This window comes from Phoxinus phoxinus (genome assembly GCF_949152265.1).
Source record: "Phoxinus phoxinus genome assembly, chromosome: 22".
In the NCBI taxonomy this organism is placed as follows: domain Eukaryota; kingdom Metazoa; phylum Chordata; class Actinopteri; order Cypriniformes; family Leuciscidae; genus Phoxinus; species Phoxinus phoxinus.
This window is the reverse complement of record NC_136897.1, coordinates 24,941,585-24,965,365: the sequence shown is the minus strand read 5'-3', so window position 1 is coordinate 24,965,365 and position 23,781 is coordinate 24,941,585. Positions and strand designations below refer to the sequence as shown.

Here is a 23,781-nt window from a genome sequence, read left to right as displayed (position 1 = left end):
ATAAAGTGGGTGGGATATATTAAAAATGAGCGCATGGCTTTGGCAGCCATGTATTGTACTAAGCGGGGCCTAGGGTGCCCGAGTCTGAATATGGATATTTTTCTTATAAAAATGCATCTCAGAAGGCCTTTATTAACCCTCTGGAGCCGTATGGATTACTTTTATGATGGATGGATGTGCTTTTTTGGGCTTCAGATTCTGTTCTACCTTTCACTCCCATTATAAAGCTGGGAAGAGCTAGGATTTTTTTAAATATATTATTTTTATATATAACTCAGATTGTTTTTGGCTGAAAGAAGAAAGTCATATATACCTAAGATGGCTTGAGGGTGAGTAAATTATGGGATAATTTTCATATTTGGGTGAACTAACCCTTTAAAGCCTGTCAATCAAAATTCGAGTGCCACCCTCGTGCTGAATAACGACATTAGAGCTCTCCCAAAAGTGTGTCTGCATGTGTTCAGTGATTTACAATATAAATCTTACAAAATGTTGATCATAAACTAGCTCTAAAACCCAGAATCTGCCCTACCTAAATGTTACAGTCAGGAGCCGCTCCACACTAAAGTATAGTGCACCACACTATATAGTAAAGTACTCTAATTCTATATATCCTGAATTAGGGTTTCCTTAATATATATATCCTTAATTCTGGGTTAGGGTTAGGGTATCTCAATTGACAGAAAATGTGGCATAATGTTGATTACCACAAAAAGTAATTCAACTTAACCCGTCATGGTTATGGTGACGCACTTACAAGGGAAGTGAAATTCAGAAATGTAAAACTTTTTTTATTTTTTAATTAAGCGCTTTCCTCTGTATTATTTGAGCTTTTAGGTGTTTAAATCATCATTCTTAGTCGGTTTAGGCTGTTAGAATGTATGGTGTTGTGTTGTTTTTTCACATTATATCATGTAAACACATTGTTTATGTTTGTTTCTGCGCTATTGAACGAGTATGAGTATTGTAACATTTATTGGCCTCATTGACTTCCATTGTAAGTGCCTCACTGTAACCCAGATTTTTGAAGGGATAAGTTGACATGGATTGTGTGGTAATCAACTTTATGCCACAAATGACGAGGTCTTGCACTGCACTACTGGAGTATAGCAGGACTCCACACAGAAGTGCAGTATAGCTCCTCGTAGGACTGTATCTCGAGCGAGAGGGGACATGAAGTGAGTTTGTCAGTCGTCACCCATGTCTGTTCTTCTCATGTGGAGCTGACTCCCACTGGTTCTGTACTCTCCTTCTGTCACTCTGTGACTCATCAGAGGTGTTAACACAGTAGAGAGAGGAGTGAAGGGGACTGCTCAGCACTACACATCCAAATGAATCTGATCCAGCATGGCTGTCTAAGGCTGCTGTTAGCCCCTTTATGGACTGGAGAGAGAAGAGAGAATCACAGTAAACGTTCACTCCTGCTCGGGGAAACACTTAAGCCTCTTTGTACATGCGATTGTGGCCAATTTAGCATTTGATGTAGAGTGGTAGGATTAGAGTATTGTCATGCTGCAATGCTGCATATAGATTTGATGAATGTAAAGGGAAACATGTCAAAGTGAGCTGGTCATGTGATGCATAGGTTCCACATGAGAATATACTGTAGACTTCTGTTTTTATATAAAGGTAATTATAAGTCTATCCATGCATCCATCCGTTCCATCCATCCATCCATCCATCCGTCCATCCATCCTTCCCATCCGTTCCTCCATCTTTCCATTCATCCGTCCATCCGTTCTTCCATCCATCAGTCCATCCATCCATCCATCCTTCCCATCCGTTCCTCCATCTTTCCATTCATCCGTCCATCCGTTCTTCCATCCATCAGTCCATCCATCCATCCATCCTTCCCATCCGTTCGTCCATCTTTCCATCCATCTCTCCATCCATTCATCCATCCATCAGTCCGTCCTTCCATCCATCTGGTCCATCCATCCGTCCATCATCCATCCATCCATCCGTCCATCAGTCTGTCCATCATTCCGTCCATCCATCCATCCGTCCGTCCATAAGCCCACACATATAATAATGGACATGGCAAAACACGTGAATTTACTTATACACTATAATTTGGGGACAAAATTATGCTCAGAACTAAGCCAAATCTGATAAAACCGTCCTTTGGGAACCTCTAGGATTGTCCTCAGTTGGAAAACCATAAATAACAAAAAAAAAAATATATATATATTTCTTTATATTAATAGTAATAGAATACATACATTTTTCTTTTATTAAATAAATGTACATATGTGTAACTGTGTGCATATTTTCTGCATATGCAATTTTGTTTTATTAAATCATCTTTATATTAATGAAAATGTTTTCTTAAGCAGGTAACTTTTGAAAACATTTATTAATGCCAAAATTGTTCGTTGTGATGAAAATTCCAACACAACTGAGGAAAAGTATTTATTAAATTAATATTATTATTACAATTTCGGGTAAGTCCGTTGTAATCATAATTAGGTTTATATAAAAACAATAAATGTCTATGGTATGTCCTCATTTGGAAAGTCAAGCAAGTATGTACACATCCGTATTGTTTCTTTATATCTGTGTTTATTCGAGCAGATAGATGGTCTTGTGAGTTGTCTGAGAGTGAAATGTCATAATATCTAAATTTGCCATGCATTTTAAATAGAATGACCACAGAAAGTACAATGATTTCCTGCATTGAGACACAGAGTAGAAATTGCTAATCAGTGATCCATTATGTTTTTTATTATTTCTGCATTCATGAATAATTGCCTGAGCACTACTAGACAATTATAAGGAGTACATGCTTCAGTTAATGACACTATCAATCATAGCAGACACAATAAGTCCTTGATTAAACACAAGTTATGGTGTATCGAATCACCCTGTCAATAGCCACGGCCCTGCTTGTTTAACTCACTAACATTTAAAGTTTAAATCTGTAAAGTACTGGTGACAGACGTGTCTCAAGGGTATGCCAGCAAACAATGTTACAGACTGCATCCCTGTCTGTAGTGTCTGTCCTAGGCTTTATGCACTAACATCGGGTGTGAAAGAGAAGTCTCTTATGCTCACTAAGGCTGCATGTATTTGATCAAATATACAGTAAAAACCGCAACATTGGGAAATATTATTACAATTGAAAGTTAGTGTTTTCTATTGTAATGCATTCTAAAATTTAATTTATTCCTGTGATGCAAATCTACATTTTCAGCATCATTACTCCAGTCTTCAGTGTCACATGATCCTTTAGAAATCATTCTATGCTGATTTGCTGCTTAAAGGTGTAGTGTGTGATTTCCGAGAATCGTTGTTGAACACTGTTGACATTTGAAATCAACCCAAACAAACACGCCCCTCCCTCCCTTCATTGCTCCGCCCCCAAATGCACGAACACACAATGCACGAGTGGATGTCTCTTTAGCAGAGCTGAAACATAGCAGCAAAATAATGCGTCACAAAAAATAAAGTAAAGATGACAATCGAATGAAAAGGAAGCACAAACGTTTTAACACATTTTTTTTGTAGTGTTTAATTGACACCCCAAACCAGGCAGAAATTCAAATCTTTTCACAAATGACTGTAACCTTTTCTTAGTCTTGAACAGCCGTCCTGTTGCAGATGGTACTTTTAAAGACGGCCTATTATGCTTCTTTTTTTTTACATTTTCAACTTTGCTGTTTGACTTTGTCAACTTTGTTTGAAAAGCACAAAGTCACTCCAAAGGGAGTTCTCCTCTATATCAGTGCGCACTGTTTCTGAACTCCCTGAAATGATTCGATTGTAGTCTTGAGTTTTCTTCCGGAAACGAACATGTCACAATATTCCTCATCTAAATATTTCCTGCCCAAGGCGTACACACAAAAAAGCCCGGTTGAGTTATAAGTAGTGTGTTGTTGCTATGTCCAAGTGTTAGTTTTTACACCTGAGAAGCGGAAACTAACGGCAATGGAATGGGGCGTGACATTTCCCAAACAAACTTGAAGTGTTTGGCCAATCACAACACACTGCTCCAACCGACCAATCAGAGCACATCCCGCTTTTCGCAAGGAGGGGCTTCATGGAGACAGGAATTTAACAGAGCGTTACTGACAGATTGGAAAGAGAGGTGCTGAAACAATGTCTAATATGTGAAAAATAATGTGTTTTTCGAACATTCAAGCATGAAAACCTATTCTAGTATAGCCTGGCTCCGCCCTCCTACGTACTTCTGCTCAATTTTCATTTTCCTTCAGTACTCAGTCTGGGCTTGTGGTGTATTCTTGGGTTTTCTCCGGTCAATTTTTTTACCAGTCCAATCAGCGAACAGAGGGAGTGTCTGAGAACGATGACGTTGAGGTTGTGCGCTAGTTTGAGTCGTCATACGTCACGACCAAACGTTAGCGATTGGTTATGGCAGATCCAGAGTGGCAATAGTTTTCAACAGAGTACCCGCCTACAGGGAAGTTAACGCTTGTCAATGGAGAGTGGCCAGACTCTCTGTACAAAGGAAATGTTCGAGAGTCTGGTAGGACCAGGCTAATTCTAGTAGAACCCAAAAACAAAATCAAGACAAGGGCATAATACGAGCTCTTTAATATTCAGGTTGTGAGGAATAAGACCTTTTAAAAGATTATTTAGCTGTCCTGTCATTGTTCTGACTTTTGAGCATGGACATTACAGGAAGCTTGATTTAGCATGGAGTGTCTCTAGCTGTTCTCTTTACTGTTAACTCACTCTCTATTGAAGCTTTCTCTCCCCGGCCCAGGCCTCAGGATTTCAGTAAGGATAAATTCAATGCATATTGATATGAGCAATATCTCAGAGTGCATTGGGTGCGTAGTTCTTATTATTTTAATAAAGATATTATGAAATGCCCTCAGCAGAAAACGATCAGCCATGTGAGGAAAAGTGTGAAGAATATGTCAGTGAGTTTATTTCTGCCACAGAGAATATATCCTAAAGCATTTGTATATGTTGTATGGTATTTAAATCTACTGTCGCAGTGATTATTCTAGACATCGGTGAAATGAAATGAACTTTAATCTCAAATGAACTTTAAATAGGCTTCTCATATTTGACTCTTGAGAAAAAGCCTCACAGGTCTCCTAGTTTCAGAAAAGATCTCAAGAATGTCTTAAACTGTGCTCTGATTTTCCAAGTTACCTGTAGTATGCAGTCTGAAGTCAGAAATCTCAATAGGACCACAAGCATTTTTCATCAAATTCTTCCTAAAACAAATAACCTGCATGCCAACAGTTGTCCCATTTGCTTGTATGTTTATATATTACAGTGCATTTGCTTCTCTCAGGGACATTTCTCAGAGGCAATATATAGGCTAATTTGTGTCACTATTTTGCGTGTTCTCAACATACAACAGGCCTGTTGATGACCCTTGGACTTAATTTAACGCAATATGAATTAATATGAAATGGTATGAAATGGCAAATCAATATGCAGTCCATAAATAAGAGTAAATTGAATCCTACTTACTGTACCATGAAAGCTCAGGTCCGATTTTTAAGCGACACAATTCAATTCAATTTAATTCAATTCAAATTTGTATAGCGCTTTTCACAATACATATTGTTTCAAAGCAGCTTTACAGAAAAATGCATTTCAAAAATGTACATACAAAAATACAGTTAGTTAATCATAAATTTAGGGCATAACAATTCAATATTACAATTAAACACACCGCAGATCAAGATCCCTACACAAATGCAAACTCTTCTACCCATTTGGACTGTAAAGAAAGATAATCATCTTTTTTTTCTTTTTGGTATTTCTGCTTTGTTAAAAAAAACTGTAAACAGACAGTGGCTATGTAGTTTGCAACCAATTTATGAATAAGACTGGGAAATTACTCACATTTTCTAAGGAAATTTGAGCTTGTTGTGTCACATCATGAATGGTTGGTGTATTAAACATGAAAATGAAATTATATATTATTTTTAATCCTCTGGTACTGTTTATGTGTCAGCCACAAATGACTGAATGTTTTATTATTTCAATGAAATGATTGTATTATATTTTAGTTTGATAATGTATTTTTCTTTAATATTTTGTATTTTTAGGGGATTTTATGCTTCTAAATTATATTTATGCAGTAGTTATAATCCATTTATAATTTTTTTTAGCATAGGCCTGAAAATTAAATGTACAACTTAAACTGTCATAGTTTTTGAATGCTTTAGAGCACAGACTTTAGTTTGGTCTCTTTTTAAAGACGACACATGACAGATTATTGCTGAAGTGAAAAAAGTGAGCTTTTATTGTTAGGAAAAATGCACAAAAATACCATTTTCAATTTTGAAATGAAATATATATTTTCTAAAACTGAGAAAATCAAAGTCATCAATGTAAACAGGCTGATTTCCAAATTTGAGGTTGATATCTCAACCTAATTTGAGCTTTCAGTAAGAATTTGTGCGCAGTACCAGACGTTTCCAATAGATTACATTTTTGACCGCGAACAACACATGTCTGACTACTGTTTGTTTTTTTAGGACAATTTAACCTTTTCAAATCATGTCCATGATTTTCACACAGCAAGTGCCAAAACCTTTACCAAGTTTTGTACCATTCCACTGTAGTAAAAAATAAAATAAAAATTCTGTCAAAAACAATCCAAATATTCTCGCATTCCAAATCAACATATTTTTGTAATCGATTACATTGATGTATCGTTCCAGCCCTATTTGATAATTTAGCTTTCTCCATTTTTGAAATGGCTCAAGGCTGATCTGCAATGACTGAAACAAAGCTATCAAGTGTTAGCAATTGGCCCTGAGTCACACCAGTGGGAAATGTAAGGGTGGAGTTGACATTTATTTTTCACTACATTTTGACCCGGGGTTGAGAAAGACTTTTAACGTAGTAAAATTGATGCCCTTTACCTTGAAATATGCTGAAGGATCATAAATGTACCAATGGACATAGTACCTGTAAGCCTTTCCACCTGAGCCGAACTGTTGCGAAGTCAATATGGTGTCTAAATTGAATGTTAGGAAGGAACGTTGGATCCCTAGTTGGACTGAGATTAAATTTCTTTGCAGAATACAAAGCTGACACTGAAATAATGAGCTTTTCTCCCTCTTTGGCGCGTCTCAGTTGATTCAGACCTTGGTAATAATGGCTTTAGATGAAGCAGGATGGGGAAGACGGCCTGATTTTCTGGCGTTGAAGTTTCACTTGAAGTTTTAGGGCAGCATATAATGAGGGACCAGGTGCTGGAAATATTCCTGGACAGACAACAGAGCAAGACACACATACACACTTCTTGTGTGTGAGCCTGACTCACTGTTACTGTGAAACCTGCTATTTTAGTTCTCACACGCTTTTCTCGTTTCTCCCAGAATCTGACAGAGGAAGTGTAAGCTTTTGAAGCGTCTTGTGTGTACATTCGAGGCTCTCTGTGTGTACCCGTGCGCTGGTGTGTTAGCCGGGCTCTCCGGAGACGTTGTTATGACCATAGAGAAAGCTTAGAATCCATTCTAATTGCTCACTAATCCCAGCACCAGCCTGTGGAAGAAAGAAGAAGAGAAAATCATTACTGCTGTTGACATGTGATAAACGACCTCAGAGTTGCAGAAAGTCTGCACAAACCCTCTCATGCCTTTATAGGCAACTTAGGGACTTATAAAAAAAACTAAAACCGAAAAAGAGGCCAAGAAAGGGTTCAACAAAAGCTTAAGTGAGAGTTAGAAAGCAGGCAGCTGTAAATGTGAGAACGCATAGGACTCGTAAATATGATATTAAGTAAGCTCAGTAAAACAGACCACAATACCTCATTCACATGTAAATGTGATCATGAATAAAACATAAAAGTAAACAAAAACAGTTATGCAATGATCAAAAGTTTCTTTATGACACACTCCATGACTCAGATTCATACTAAAGCAGTTCACCTTTAAACAGGACACACGTTCAGCATCCCTTTCTTGGGTGATAATGTTGCTTTATAAAGGCTTCGGAATTATAGGTTCTGTTATGTCAGCTCTGGGATTTCCATAATGATTATTGATCACCATTGACCGTTATTTTGAGTGAAACGACATTATATAGCTCATTAGAGAATATTGATTAAATGCTTAAGTATGTTCACAGCTCTTATTCTTACCGGCATCTACAAAAGTGTCAACAGAAAATCGCTCACAAACAAACTTACAGCATAAAACGGTAATAAAACGGCCAGACTGTGGCAGATTTTTAAGATTCTTGTGCTGGAATGTGTTTGAGGTAAACAGCAGTTCCATTAAAATGGTTCCGTTGAAAGGATTTCTTTGAATAAAGCATTCAATCACCTGTGAGTTCTCCTTCATGGTCCATTTCTGCATCTGTCATCCAGCTATTTTGCCACTGATGTTCTCTTATGAAAAGCCATCTTGAACTTTCTGTGTCTGTCTGTTATCTGATAGTTCACAATGAAAACCAATTCAATACCAATACAGATTATTTCAAACTAAGGGATAGTTAAAAAAAAAAAAAAAAAAAAAAAAATATATATATATATATATATATATATATATATATATATATTTTTTTTTTTTACCCCAAAATAAAATTTGTCTTTAATTACTCACCTTCATGTCATTCAGAATCCTCAAGACTTTCATTCGTCTTCGGAACACAAATGAAAATCTTTTAGATGAAAATCTTTTAGATTTTCTGAAGAGACCTTTCGCTATTATAAAGATCGCTTTATATGATGAACAGATTGAATTTAGGTTTTTATACACATATAAACATTTATCAACTCACACATCAATGGTGGTAAACGGACACAACATGCATTATTATATTATATTGTTAATAATATAATAATAGTTGTTATTATTATAACAATTATATGTTTATTACATTGTGCTATTATATCATATATATTATATCATATATATTGTGTTATTATATTATATATTATATTGTGTAATTATAAAAACGATAACAATAACAATAATTACAGTACATATTGATTTTATTGTTGTTATTACAGGTTGCTTTGAAAATCTCAAACTATAAGTACGAGCAATAGCGGTGATGCTTGCTGGTAATGCTTGGGCACCAGTAATGATAATTCATAACCATAATCTGTTTTATTGTATTAACCTCAAATCCGATTTTGTAACTTTGCCACTAAGCGGCTTCTGTTCTACGTCAAAGTTCAAGAATGACCATTTCAGACCAGTAAATATGCTTAAGAGGAAACCTTTTTGTCACCACAAATAACCTTTTCATATTCTTTTGGAGAAGCATTGGAAGTCTTTGTCAATCCGGTTGCGTCCGTCCCCCAGATTTTGCCCTGCTGTATTGATTTATCTTTCTGTTTTCATTCAAACTACTCGGGAAGCTGCGGCACAAAGCTCTTTAAATCTCCTCCTGTGAATCCCCTGCAGATGGATTCAACAAAGTGTTCAGCTATCGTTGATTTCAAACGTATGCCACACCCCCCTGCTTTAATTCACACGCCAATGTCTTTTTTTCCCCCCGTCCCACAGTATCCAAGGCAAACCAAATCAGACAGACCCGAGCATGGGACCTAAACCTGGGGGTCCGCCAGGTACAGGACCCGGTCCTGGAGCCCAGACGCAGCCTCAGGGCCCCGGTCAGGGTCAAGCTGCACGGAAGAACCTCCAGGTGGACGTGGGGAGCAGTAAAGCCGGGCACCCTGTCTCGCCCGGGGGCAGCGCTCCCTCCTCGCCCTATTCTTTGCCCCAGATCGCACCCATGCCCAGCAGCAAGCTGTGTCCGGTGTGCAAGAGTGCAGATCTGACGGGCACCACAGACGGCCAGCCAAACTGCAATAAATGCACACAGTGCCGTTCCATGGTGTGCAACCAATGCGGATTCAACCCCAACCCTCACCTCACTGAGGTAAGCAGCCCAATGCATGTTCACGCTATGTTTTATGTTGTATTTATTTTTCTTCTGTATGGATGCATTTCATTATGAAAGCTTGTTTCTGTCACAAAATAAAAAAATAGAAAGGTAATTGTGACTATCTCACAATTCTGAAAAATTCAGAATTGTGAGATATAAACTCGGATTTGACCCTTCGCAGGGAGCTTGATTGACAGGTGATCTGACCAATCATACTTCGCCATCCGCCATTTTGTCCGACAAAGCAGTCAGGAGAGTTAGTAGATTAACATGGGAGGATTTGAACTTGAAAAACGGAGTGTACTGACGCCTTTCCGCGGTTAAAACAACATTCCTTCTGATGTTCATTCATGTTTATTTGATGCTATAAATGAACTAGAAGGAAGAGATGATTGGTTCACGAGCAGCTTTAACTGAGGCTCTACAGCGATCTGTCAGACACATTAAAGAGCCACAAAACAGTATTTATTTTTTTTATTTTTTTTTAAGACCAAATTTGAAAGGTGAGACTTTGTTTAATATTAAAAGTAACCTGTTCCGTCCTGTCTGTCAGCGTGTTGTCGGTCTCCTCTCTGCTCTGTGATGTATTTTTTACTGTGTGAGAACATGGTGCGGCGTGAGAGCGGCGTAGCTTGTCGGACATAGCGACAGTAACTAAAGGGGGCGGGTCTTTGCGAACGGTCAATTGTGAGCTATAATTCGCAAGTTGCAATTACCTTTTTTTTAATTCTGTGAAGAAACAAGCTTCAAAATTTTTTATCAAAAGTGACAGTAAAACATTTATAATGTTACAAAATATTACTATTTTAAATAAAAGTTAACTGAATTCTGAAAAAAATTATCATAGTTTCCACAAAAATGTTAAGCAGCACAACTGTTTTCAACATTGCTAATAATCAGAAATGTTTCTTGAGCAGCAAATCAGCATATTATAATGATTTCTGAAGGATCGTGTGACTGAAGACTGGAGTAATGATGCTGGAAATCCAGCTTTGATCACAGGAATAAATGACATTTTAAAATATATTAAAATAGAAAACTGCTATTTCACAATTTTTGTGTATTTTTGATCACATTAATATTGCCTTGGTGAGCATGAGAGACTTATTTTCAAAAGCATTAAAAATACTGACCCCACACTTCTGAATGCTATATCATAAGTCCCCCGGGAGAACTATTTCAGACTAGTCTGAGCTTGAATACTCACCATCAGAAAGCAACTGTGTGATATAACAATGGCGAAAAAAAGCAGTCCAAATGATTATTTTCGATTAGAGTTTTACTGTTAACGATAGATTTCTGGAGGAGAGAGAGAGAGATGTGTTAAACAAAAAGCTCAGGGTAATGAATCCCACGCTTGGTCTCAGCCTCCATCTGGCCCAGACCCAGGACACACACTGCACTCAACCTGGAACTGCTCAGAAGAGAGTCCTCCCGGGCGTACGGGAATGTGTGCGTGTGTTTGCTCTGTTTCTGCGTGTAGGATGCATCGGAAAGACCGAGCCAATGTACAGAGATGCGTGTGTGGGAGAGCGAGAGGGCGCGCGGCTGAGCGGGTGAGATTGTTTCAGCGTGTTCGAGGATGTTGCTGGAAGTTGCAAATGGCTGGTGGTGCTTTAAAATCCAGCAAGTGTAAATTAGGCAATGGACAGGAGGACGGAGAGGAGGGGATGTTGACGGCTCGTGGTCGCAGAAGGATCAGCGTGGAAGGGGCTTTAAAGTGATTTTTCAGGCATCTGCTCTCTTGGCTCTGAACTCCAGCAAAGCCATCAAGACGGGAAATGCTAAACAGTCCCCTGGTCAGCAGCCGAGGGAAATTTTAGAAGGGTTGAAGAACAGTTCAGACATGGAATCACATGTTACAAAAAACTGTGAAGGTTCTCTATAGAAAGCTCACATCTAACATAAACATACACACACACACACACTTTTTTGTTAGGTGTGATTAGTTGCGATTAATCGATTTGACAGCCCTAGTTTAAAGGTAATAAACCCAAAACAGCCTGCTGTAAAAGCTGCTGTAAGCATTTATATTTTTGGAATACCACTTATTAAAATGCTTCTACTACCTGGCAGATTTCACTGAAATCACACATTTGTTTCCATGACAGCTCTCGGCTCTTTACATGGCAAAAAAAGGGTGTGAATGCAGCCTATGTGCATCAGCCAATCAGAAAAGAGCCTCTCTGTTGATAATTTTGCATGCTAGGGTTGGCAGATGTGTGTTTGAAGGTGGGTGTTTGGAGAAAGATCGTGTGGTTGAAGGGATGGTCTTAATTCAGACCATTAAGATGGCTAACATGCACCACCATTCAAAAGGTTGTGGTCTCTTATGCTCACCACCAGGGCTGCATGTATTTGTTTCGAAATAAAGTAATATTGTGAATGATTTAAAATAACAATTATACATTTTAACATTTTAAAACGTAATTTGTTTCTGTGATGCAAAGCTAATTTTTCAGCATCATTTCTCCAGTCTTCAGTGTCACATGATCCTTCAGAAGTCATTCGAATATGCGGATTTGCTGCTCAAGAAACATTTCTTACTATTATCAATGTTTTTTTGTGGAAAACGTGATGCTTTTTTTCAGGATCTTGTGATGAATAGAAAGTTCAAAAGCAGCATTAATTTGAAATATATATTTTTTGTAACAATGTCACTGTTTTCACTGTAACTATTGATCAATTTAAGTCATTTTCTGAATAAATGTATTAATTTCTTTTTAAAAAAATGACAGACTCTAAACTATTAAAAGGTAGTGTAGGTCGCGGAAAGTGTGGGATGTCACTGTAAAAAAAAAAAGTTGGGTTAACTTAAAAAAGCAAGTTACCTTGTTGCCTTAAAATTTTGAGTTCGTTGTAATTAAAAATTTGAGTTTATACAATGAAGAAGATTGGTTTAATAAACAGAAACTCAAAACAGTATGTTATCTTCACCACATTAGTTATCGAAGTTGATTTGACAAAAGATAAAAAGTTGTGATGACAAATCTTGAAAATATTTTTTTCCAGTGTGGAAAATTGTGACTTGATTTATGCTATAAGTGGACTTCAGGGATTTAAATAAAGTGTTAAGTGTAAAATATGGCATTTAATAAATGAAAATTGTCAAATGTTTCTACTAAATGATACATAATAATAACATTCAGGCATTATAATCAGACAATTGATATATCTGTATCATGTTTCAGCTTTTGACTATCATATCGCCACATCTTCATCTTTAGAAATTGAATTGGGGAAGCTTTTGGGCCCCGCTGTGCTTCATAAAGACAGGATTGAAATAATTGGGCCCCAGTGAAACAGTGGACGCTACAAAGCGGTTCTGAGACCGTCTTGATTTATACTGATGTTCCAGCACATAGCATACAGCACTAACTCAGCGTTTTCAACAGCCCTGCTGTCAGTTCAGCTACATGTGACAAAATGATGGTAAATATGTCGTGTCATTTCAGGGTTCAAGCGTTGTAAGAGCACTCAGATGTTTTATGAGCATATGCTTGAATTACTAGAGATATCTGCAAAATAGAAATACAGCAATATTGGGCTGTATTCAAATTTGTTTGAATTATAATTTTGTATGCATCAAGCATGAACCAAGCATTAACATACATTTCAGTGAAACAGGATACAGGATACATTGTGATGTATTATCAGTTGTGTAGGGGTGGGCGATAAACTGGCTTTTCCGATCACTTTGCTTTCAATAAGGTGCATTCTGTGTGATGTGGAATTGACACTCCTGTCAGTTTTTTGGCAAAACAAACAGGCTATTAAATCAGATGTATAGCTATATGGCAAACATTTAGACGGAAGCGTTCAGACTGAGGAAATTATCTCAGGAATTATTAAAGGATTAATAGCGGATTTATGTAGTAATTGTCACCCAAATGTCACCAGTATATCATGGCAGGCTACATCCAAAATGTGAAATTGGGGTAAAAAAATGGGTAATATTAACGTGATAATTACAAAAAGTATTTTTGGTAAGAATTTACATTTTAAATATATATAGTTAGTTGTTTTGTTTCTGTTTTTGAAAGTTATCTTATGCACACACTGCATTTATCTGATTAATATTGTGAAATATTCAGAAATAATATGCTGATTTGGTGCTCAAGAAAAAAAAAAACTGCTAAAAAGAGACAGGCAACTTCATTTAACAACACTGAATAATATCAATTAAAAATAGTCCAATATTGATCATTTTACCCAATACCCAAATGAATGTGAAATAGTTTTATGCTTGTTCAAAATGTGCTTTCTTAGATTATCAACATTTCAACATCAATCTCTAGTGAACGTTAGAAATCAATTGTACGCTGAGTTTCCTCTGCGCTTCACATGCCGTTTGTATGATGCATATATAGAGCGTTATTAATTGATGACTTCAGCTAGGATGCTGCTTAGAAGGAAGGATGCTGCCTCTGCTGTATGTAGGAAATATCCAGTTGTTATATAATATTTTTGTGTTTGTCAGAATGTTCCGGTAGTGATGTTTTGTCCCAGGTGTTGCGCTAGTGAAGTGTAAAGATATCATGTTAAAGTTGAACTCTAAATGTCTCTCGGTGAACAAAGCAGAGAGAACATGAGACAAGAAGCAAGAACAGCTGGTGAAGAGGAAAAAGAGGGGCGATCTGATCACTATGCAACAGACACCTGGAGAGAGAGAGAGAGAGAGAGAGAGAGAGAGAGAGAGAGGCATGACATGATGGTGACAACACTGAGTGGGATGCGGGAACCAGGGATACACGGACAGAGAAATAGCAGGGTGGGGAAGGGGGATGGAATGATAGAAGGAAAGAGAAAGTGGCGCTGACACACTCCAGTAGTCACCCACCAGCATACAGGAGGCGTTCCCACTCTGCCATTGGCTGATCCTCTATTTATAGATCCTGCTGTGTCTCTACAATGATGCCAGAGAAAACGTGTGGAGGATCAGAGGCGAGGATGGGACGGAGAGAGCAACGATGGTGTAGAAATGCAGAAAACGAGAGGGTAGAAATTGATCAGGCAGCATGGAATCAATATTTTTTTATTGCAGTATTTATTATAAATGATTTATCTGTGAAAAAATGCATATTCCCTCGTAATCTTTAATCAAAATAACTTCCCCTCCCTTGCAGTGACATCTCATCTCTTCTCTGGTGATGTGTTTACTAGCGCGAGGGCGGGGCAACCTGTCACTCACATGAGATCCACCAATAGCAAACCACAACCATCCAATCAATTCCCAAAGGACAAAATCAAGTCCCGCCCTACATTTTTTTCTCGTTTGAGAAGCCGTTTCACCCGTATATACATCACATTAGGGAAGAAAAGACTATCTAACATGCCGACTTTAAATAAGCTAAAAATAATTGTGCCTTTTTGGCTCATAAACACTGTTCCCTCTGAAAGCTCTGGGGTAATGATGGTAGAATATGAACATGAATTATTCTCACTTCACGAGTTCTTCGGAAGTACGTGAGGAGACCTGTGACTTAACGGAAACGTGAAAGTTAATAGATGGGTTTTGCATGCTGGCTCTGAATGTCTCCTGTCTTGTGGTTTTCACGCTATCTAGTGGATCCGTCATGAGACTGACAGCGGAAACTGAGTGTAGGGCCATCTGGGCTACAACACACACATCACAGCACAAACACAAAGAATACATGCACACACACACACTGCCACGACCCTAGAGATTTCATGCTATTTTTCCACCATTACACAAGTCTGCCCATGCAGGCAGTATTTGTGTGTTATTTGCTTACCATATGTAATGCTAAATATATACAGACCGTATGTATTTTCAAGTGCATGAATGACATCTTTTATAATTTTCTGACATTGTTATATTAGACATTTAGAGGTTAGATTTACTAACAGCTTGTGCCAGCGCAAACACTCTTTTGGCGTTAAAAACTACTGTCAGGACTTGCTAAAGAGACGCAGTGAAAAATTTGCGCTGAAAAGGCTGGACAGGGTCATTTTTGCGGCTGACCTTATTGCATATGCATTTGTGGGAGTTTACCATCAGACGCAAAATTTATGGAAGGAGAGTATTTAAATGAATCATGCCAGGTGATTTACTAAGGTTTGCGCCATTATTTACCACACAAAAAAGCATGTCTTAAACCAGATGCTAATTTGCGCTGCTCTTGGTAGATTGCGATGGTCATTTAAGAAACGTTCCACTCCCATTGGCGGTTTTATAGAATTGCGCTTTCACGCTAATTTGCACTGTTTAGTAAATCCGGCCCTAGGTATCCAAAAAGAAATCATGGATATTTAGTGTTTGTAAAGGCTAATTGTGTTCGCGATTTGAGGTGAAGTAGCATAGTTTATGATGCTATTATTGTCAGATTTTTTATTTATTGGAAATATATTATTTAAATGTAACATTTAACAAACAGTTTCTGATATCTTTATTTATTTAATACAGTAGCACACTTAACTCTAGAATCATAGTTGTGAGTTTTGCATGAGCAGTTGGATACTTTGTTCAGTTGGGTATTTTTTATGCCGTTTGAGAAATATAAAATGTTGTTTTTGTTTTTTTGTGCGAGCGAGCGAGATGAGGTAAAGGTGCAGTAACCAATTTCTGAAAAACATTGTTGAAAGTAGATCGGGCTGAGCACCACATCACATCACACTTGTAGCCAATCAGAAGTAGGGGGCGTGTCCACTCATGATGGAGGAAGAGAGAGAGTGAGCAAGATGGGGATTTGAAGAAAGACTAGAAAGAGAGATGGCCAATAATAATAACAATACAAAAGAGAAAAGGTCAGAGGAGTATTGGGTTATAATCAGGAAAGGGGTTTAGGATCCATGTTTACACTGGTTTTGCTGTTTCACAGCACCCATATATGCTGTTGTTGTAATATTAGCTCTAGTAACAGGACAGTTTTGAGTGTCATTGTTTGTCTTGGGCTGGTGGTGACTAACAACCATAGACAGTATATAAAATGGACACAGCGACCCCATAGATTTCAACGGAGAAAAGTGAAGTCAATTAGAAGCACTCACTTCCTGATGGCTGACCGCACTGCGCAGGCTCAAACTGAGCTTGACGACGTAGATGTGATGTGAGCCTGTCTGACAGTTGTAAGTCTTCTAGTAGCTGTGCAGAGAGAAATCTGAATCATTCCCTTCCGAATCTCTCAGAGACGGAGACCGTGAGTATTAGCTGTCCATGAGCTAGCAGCAGGAGCAACTTTATCACTCTCTATGGGCTTCTCCCTTGACTTTATCGACTTTATGCCTCCACGTCCCCCCGATTGCTAGCGAGCTTCTCCGCCGGTCTATATGGTAATTTCTTGACTGTGCGACAGAGAGTCGAGTGGTTATGACGCAATCGTTAGCCTATTTTTACAAAAACTGCTTCTACGGGGCCATAACATATAGATACAAGGTAATGGAGACTTTTATAAATTTTCGTGTTTCTTTAGAAATAAATAATGGACAAATGGAGTCTTTAAACGCCTCAGATGTAAAGTTATTCGCTGTCAAAGTGACGCCAAAATGAATGGGAGTCAATGGAATGCTAACAGCAGGTGATGAATTCTTAGCCAATGGCGGCCCGCGGGGGAAGCTTCGGTTTCCGGCTGATGGATTACCCCCTTTCTAACAACCAACTCTTGCTTGTATATACTCTTGTGTATGTTCATGTTTGCTCTTCCTTGTCGTTTGTTCATCATCTTCGCTTTATTTTCCGCTAAGCATTATTTTTCTTCACCTCAGCTATGATAAAGAGACATCCCATCTTGCATTGCGTGATCGTGCAATGAAGGGAGGAGCTGTTTGTTTGGGTTGATTTCAAATGTCAACAGTGTTTCTCAAAAATCGCTTACTGCACCTTTAAGAGCCTTGTGCATTCATTTGTGTCATTCACACAAATTAACTTAAAGGAACTAAATGTGTTAGCGTGTTATCTGCGGACATATGATTAGATAAATCTCGGTTGAGTATTTGAGTCACCTGTGGCTATCCTTTATTTCCCCTTTTAGCACAGTCATATCAAACAGCACATGGTAAAATTGGATCAGAAGGGCTTGAGTTGATATTGAACTGATGTGTGAAATGGCTGCCGGTCTCTGAGGGCTGAGTAAGAATGCATCGCTCACCACGCAAACATGATTAATCAAACAATAGAGTACTGTGCTTTTCTTCTAAATGGCACAGTGTCTCGCTGCCTCTCCGAGACAATAGAATCTGTCATGCATTAAAGAGACTGACGCACCACTTTTGGCGCTAATAAACAAAATATGCATTCATGTGCAAACTGTGTTGTAATAGAAATAGAAATATAGGATGTTTTCTCCAATAAATGATATGATTCTGTGAGTTTTATAATAGGAAAACACCCCATGTTTTGCATAGCGCAGATGTCTTTGCTAACGTTTTGATTACCTGAAGCTCACACCTAGACCTTGTGGAATATTGTGGGCTATTCCGTCTATGCTGCATTCACAACATGTCGTAAATGACCATAATTACAAGTTGACAACTCGTAGAGTTTACTCAGAGCTGTTTACGTCCTTGGATTCTGAATTCATTTGTTTCTATGGTGATGGTCGTAACACTGAATAAGAGATCATTATGTGGGTGGCTAGCCAACTGTTGTGTGCTAGCCTTGCTAACAGTTAACCATGGTTTGTTTTATTATTATTAAGTCTTATTAAATGACTGGAAATATCAAACAGAAATATGTGTTAGCTACCAAACCATCTGTAACTTTTAACGCTGCAGCTTGTGAAACTGGTGAAAATGGACAAGCAAGGGACAGGCAAAATTAGAAAGTAAAGAAATAATAAATCAGTTTGGTCACGTCTGAATCTAAATGAACTTGAAATTCCTTGAAATCTGTGAGTGAGAGTGAGACAGCTTTTACTGAATAAATGAATGTTGCACCTGCCGCCATCAGTACATTTGGATTTTGTTTACAGAGAATTTGATGACCTATGATCAAGTTTAAAAACTTGTATTATTATATTATTATTATCAACCTACTGAATGTAGTATATGGAAGCATTGTAAAAATGATTGCATAACATTTTAAAAAATAAAATAATAATAACAACAATAATAATAATTATTATTATTATTACTAAACTAATGATTGTATTATACTGAAGCAATGTAAACAATCCATAAATTATTTTGTTTAAATAATTATCTAACATAAATTATTTAATAATAACAATACAAATGTATTATTATTATTATTATAACCAAACTACTGATTGTATTATACTGAAACAATGTAAAAATTACTAAACAATTAGTTTATTATTATTATTATTTTTATTTATATTATTACGAAACTACTGATTTTATTACATTGAAACAATGTAAATGCTTTTGCTTTGACTGCATAGTATATACTGTATGTTCCTAACATTGGAGCTGTCATAATATTTAATGTTTCCAACTTACAATTACGCATCCAACCAAGCTGTAAAAACCTTACAGCCACAAACTCATAATTATGGTGATTCTGACATGACGTGAGTGCAGCTATAGCTTAGCATTTTGATTTCCTCATTAATGGAGTTCAGTTTTCTCATTACTTTGTTATTGTGATCATTATTACTCACAGAAACATGTCACATTTTTACAGCAAACTGATGTAGTTTTTAATCATCTTTAAACACCTCAATTATAAGCTACCCATCAAGTGTACACTGTGGTACTCGGCCAAAAAAAAAAGGGTTCTGTACCTTTAAATCTCCTCACCAGCACATTTCCATTAATCAGCTTTATTTGTGCTTCATATGCTCTGATAAGCTGTCAGTTTGGTCTAATGCACGCAGAGAAGAATTAGTTTATGAATCTGGTGCCCGTGGAGACGAGTGAAGCTGTGTTGTGTTCTTGTGTGGTGTTTATAGAGATATTCGAAGTATTTGGGGGCCTCAGAATGCTCTTTTGATGTGTCTCGTCCCAGTTTCGGCTCGGCGCTTTGCTACTGTGGATTGTTGTTGTTAGGAAACTGCAGCATTCAGTCAGTCTCTCAACCACTTTAGTCTGGAAACCGGCAGCGGTTCGCCTCCTCGATCTGTCTCTCTGCTCTTATGCCACAGACTGTCTGTACAGCTGATGTGTCTCTATTTGTCTACACGACTCTTTGATTGTGACTCCATCTGTTTGTCTGTTTGCCTTTCACCTGTTCTCAATATCCATATCATTTTGTCCTTTAGTTCTGTCTGTCTCACCAGCTGCGTTCTGTTCCGGGTTTAAATCAAGAAAACATTTTTCAAAACAAAGTATATACTAAGGACAGCATGCACTGAATTCACCTCTATATATAATTCACTCAATTATTTACTGTACTCACCTTCATTTTGTTCCAAACCTGAAGGACTTTCTTTCCTCTATGGAACAAAAACTATGACGCTTTAAGAATCTTAATACTGTTCTTTTTTAATACAATGATAGTTGACAGGAATACTTAAAAAATATCACATATCAAAAATATCACGGCAACACTTAAAAATATCACGGCAACACTTCAAAATATCACGGCAACGGCAACACTTACAAATATCACGGCAAGACTTAAAAATACACTTACGAATAAAGGTTCTAAGGTTCTAAAACATTTTGGGTTCCCCAAAAAAAAGTTTATTGAAAAGTCCTTAAATGAAAACCATATTTTTTTCATTGTGAAGTACATTTTAATAATATAGTGAAAATGAAACGTTTAGATAAACCATTAGATGCTAATAAAGAACCTTTATTTTTAAAAGTGAAACTCGTGTACAAAGTCTTCTCAAGTCATACAATATATATGTGTGAGGAACAGACTGAAATGTAATTTATTTTTCCGGTCAGCTTAATTCAATAACTGCTATGACCTGATCGTTGAGTCAGTGAGTTGAATGAATCATCCAGTTGGGTTTGTGAATCGAATTAGTCTGTTGACTTGAAAGAACAATTAATTCTCGGATCTGATACCCTGTCTCAGTGATTTAGTCACATAATGTCTCATGGTAACTTGTTGGATGGGAAGATTATCATTAAAGGAGTGAAAAATTATCCAACTTTCAGTCTGTTTTTTATATGTGAGAAAAGATGCGCTACATTCCTCCAGTTTTCCACAGAAAAATGAGACATATGACAAGACGAGTGATGCATGTACACAATTTCCCACAGATCTAAAATATAAACACTTATAATATGCTTACCATGGTGAATCAGGGTGAGTCAAAAACACGTTTTGGAAGAAGGATTGATGTATTGAAAAAAGCTACATAGTGTACCTTTAAATATCACAGTTATTTTTAAATCCAATATTTACAATATCTACATCTCTAGTTTGGAATGACATAATATTCAATAAACCAAAAATGTAATTTTTATGTGAATTTTTCCTTTATATGTGTCCTTGAGACGTGTACAGTAAATATGTATTATTAACTGAGCACTGTACGGGTGCAGTATGTTCTGCGGCGTGTGTGTGAGTGTTAGTATTCAGCTCAGTGTCTTTGAGAGATTCTCCGCTTCTTGTGGATTCTCTCTCTCACACCAGCTGACTAATCAATACCTCGGGTGCTGCACCATCATTTGGGTGTAAATCAGTGTGTGTGTGTGTGTGTGGAAGCACTCTGAAGGATATTAGCATAAACCTGTACACATTTAGTTTCTCATAAATCACATCAAATCTTTGCACACATACAGTACGCGAAAAGTTGCTTGTTTAAATATGCACAAGTCCTGCACGTCCATAGGCAATTCCCAGTTGAATGCAGTACATTGTTAGACTTGCAAGACTAACGCTGTAAATGTTAATCAGTATCCTCTTAGATGTTTGTTTGATGTTATGGAAATCTGTTTCATAATGTATGATGCATATATATTTCTTAGGAATGGCTGTTTCTCAATTCCTGGAAGATGACTTCCTACACCGCATTCTTTATGCATCGTAGACACTAAATGTTAGTTTTTTAATATTTAAATGTCGTCTGTTAAAATGAACCTATATGGTGTCCAAAAATGCTGTCTATGTAGGTTGCTCGCTAAGTTTTAAAAGACAGCCAATGTCATGATTTTGTTCATTCTGGTCGGGTATCAGATAGTTAGTCCAATGGTCAGAATTTATACAGGGCATGAGAACATGTAGTTTGAATCAATAGGCCCAGGAACACGACTCCATATATGGAGAATGGGGTGGGACTTGGGGTAGGCGGAGTCTTATAGACACATTATGGGTGGAGTCAGTTTTTTCACTCTCATGTCACCAAGACCATGTCTCTCAAGCTCCAAAAATGACCCCAAAACACCAGAAAAATATTAAATATAACTGGTGTAATTATATATGTGTTGTCAAGTAATATTATGATAATCTTCCCTTCCGCAGAAGCTCTAAAGTTTTTCACAATCGAGTTATTCAGAAATGGCTTCTTCTCATTGGTCTTCTCTGAGGACAAAGCTATTGTATGTGGTCATTCGAATCACTTTAATAGTATTTTTATGGTAATTTTTTGGAGGCTGAGACATGTGATCACTTAGAGCCACTGTTGGAAAGGGCTCTGCAGAAAAAATAACAGCGAACAGATTCGGAATGACATGAGCGTGAGTAAATAATGACAGAATTCAACAACCAAGGACACAGAGAGAAAGATGATTATTATATGAAGCAAGACAGCATAAGAAAGTGGGAAATGACAGTTAGAAAAAGAGAGAAAATATCAGCGTAGATTGGCAGTGGTGACCCAATCCTGTTGTCATTCTGTAATTACCCATCGTCCAATGGGTATAGAGTGTTTATATGCTGTGTTTGAGTGACACACACACACACACACACACACACACACACACACACACACACACACACACACACACACACACACACACACACACACACACACACACACACACAATCTGCTCTGTCTCTGCCACTCAAACCGGACTCTGACTACTGCCCTGTCCTTCAATATGATTGACATACATTTCTAGAGACATTATCACCAACTAACACACACCGGCTCAAAGTTTGACCTGATGACCATCACACAAACCCTCGCTGACTAAATAAAGCACATTTACACTGCAAAATCTCAGCAAAGAATCACTCAATACCCAAACAGCTGGTTAAATTCACAAATTGATGAGCCAGGCATCAAAAGGTCACCGATTATTTTTCAGGCCTTTTTAAATATTTACCATGATTAAATTAAAGGTTATGAATGACTGTGTTCGAGTTCAAACCCTCTAGAATGTTTGCAGTTAATAATTGTAAGAATAATGATTGCCTGTGACACGTCTGGCTATGAGAAATCTGCTCATTATCTTTCTTCATAACCCAGAAGCTCATGCAAGCGAGAACATTTACTCACAAACGTAATTTCTGGAACAGTCATTAAGTCTTTATATTTCAGTAGTTGTTATTAGTTTTGTTAAATGGATTTATGCTGAAAAAATGAAAAGCACAGTGATGATTTCAATGAGTAATTGATAACCGTTTGTGCGTATGTGTTCTTGTAGGAAGATAAATGGTCTTACAGGTTTTTTTTTTTTAATGGCTGACCAATTGGATTTATTTCTTGATTTAGATATGTCCAATATAGATGTGTTGTTGCCAACACTAAGAGGTTATTTACATTATATTGTAATAAAGCTTAATTTTCAGCATCATTACTCTGATTTCTGAAGGATCATGTGACACTGAAAACTATTCTAATATGCTGATTTGTTGCTCAAGAAACATTTCTTATTATTATTATCAATGTTGAAAACCATTGTGCTGCTTCATATTTTCGTATAAAGTATAAAGTTAATAAAAAACAGCATTTATTCTAAATGTCTCTACTGTCACTTTTGAGCAATTTGAATGAGTCCATTCTGAATAAAAAAAAAATATATATTTTTTTAAACTTACTGATCACAAACTTTGTAACAATTGTGAATATTGGTATAGCCCTACTGTACATGGTACTATGTGTAAAATATGTCAGTACTTGT

The 23,781-nt window shown here is 37.2% G+C and overlaps 1 protein-coding gene across 1 annotated transcript in view; it reads left to right on the top strand.

The window, feature by feature from the left end:
- Window positions 1–23,781, top strand: part of bsnb (bassoon (presynaptic cytomatrix protein) b) — an 83,928-nt gene that overhangs the window by 4,927 nt on the left and 55,220 nt on the right. Inside the window, exon 2 of the mRNA XM_079598535.1 lies at window positions 9,456–9,831. Within this exon, the coding sequence (XP_079454661.1) occupies window positions 9,456–9,831 (376 nt within the window). The remainder of the gene's footprint in view (window positions 1–9,455; window positions 9,832–23,781) is intronic.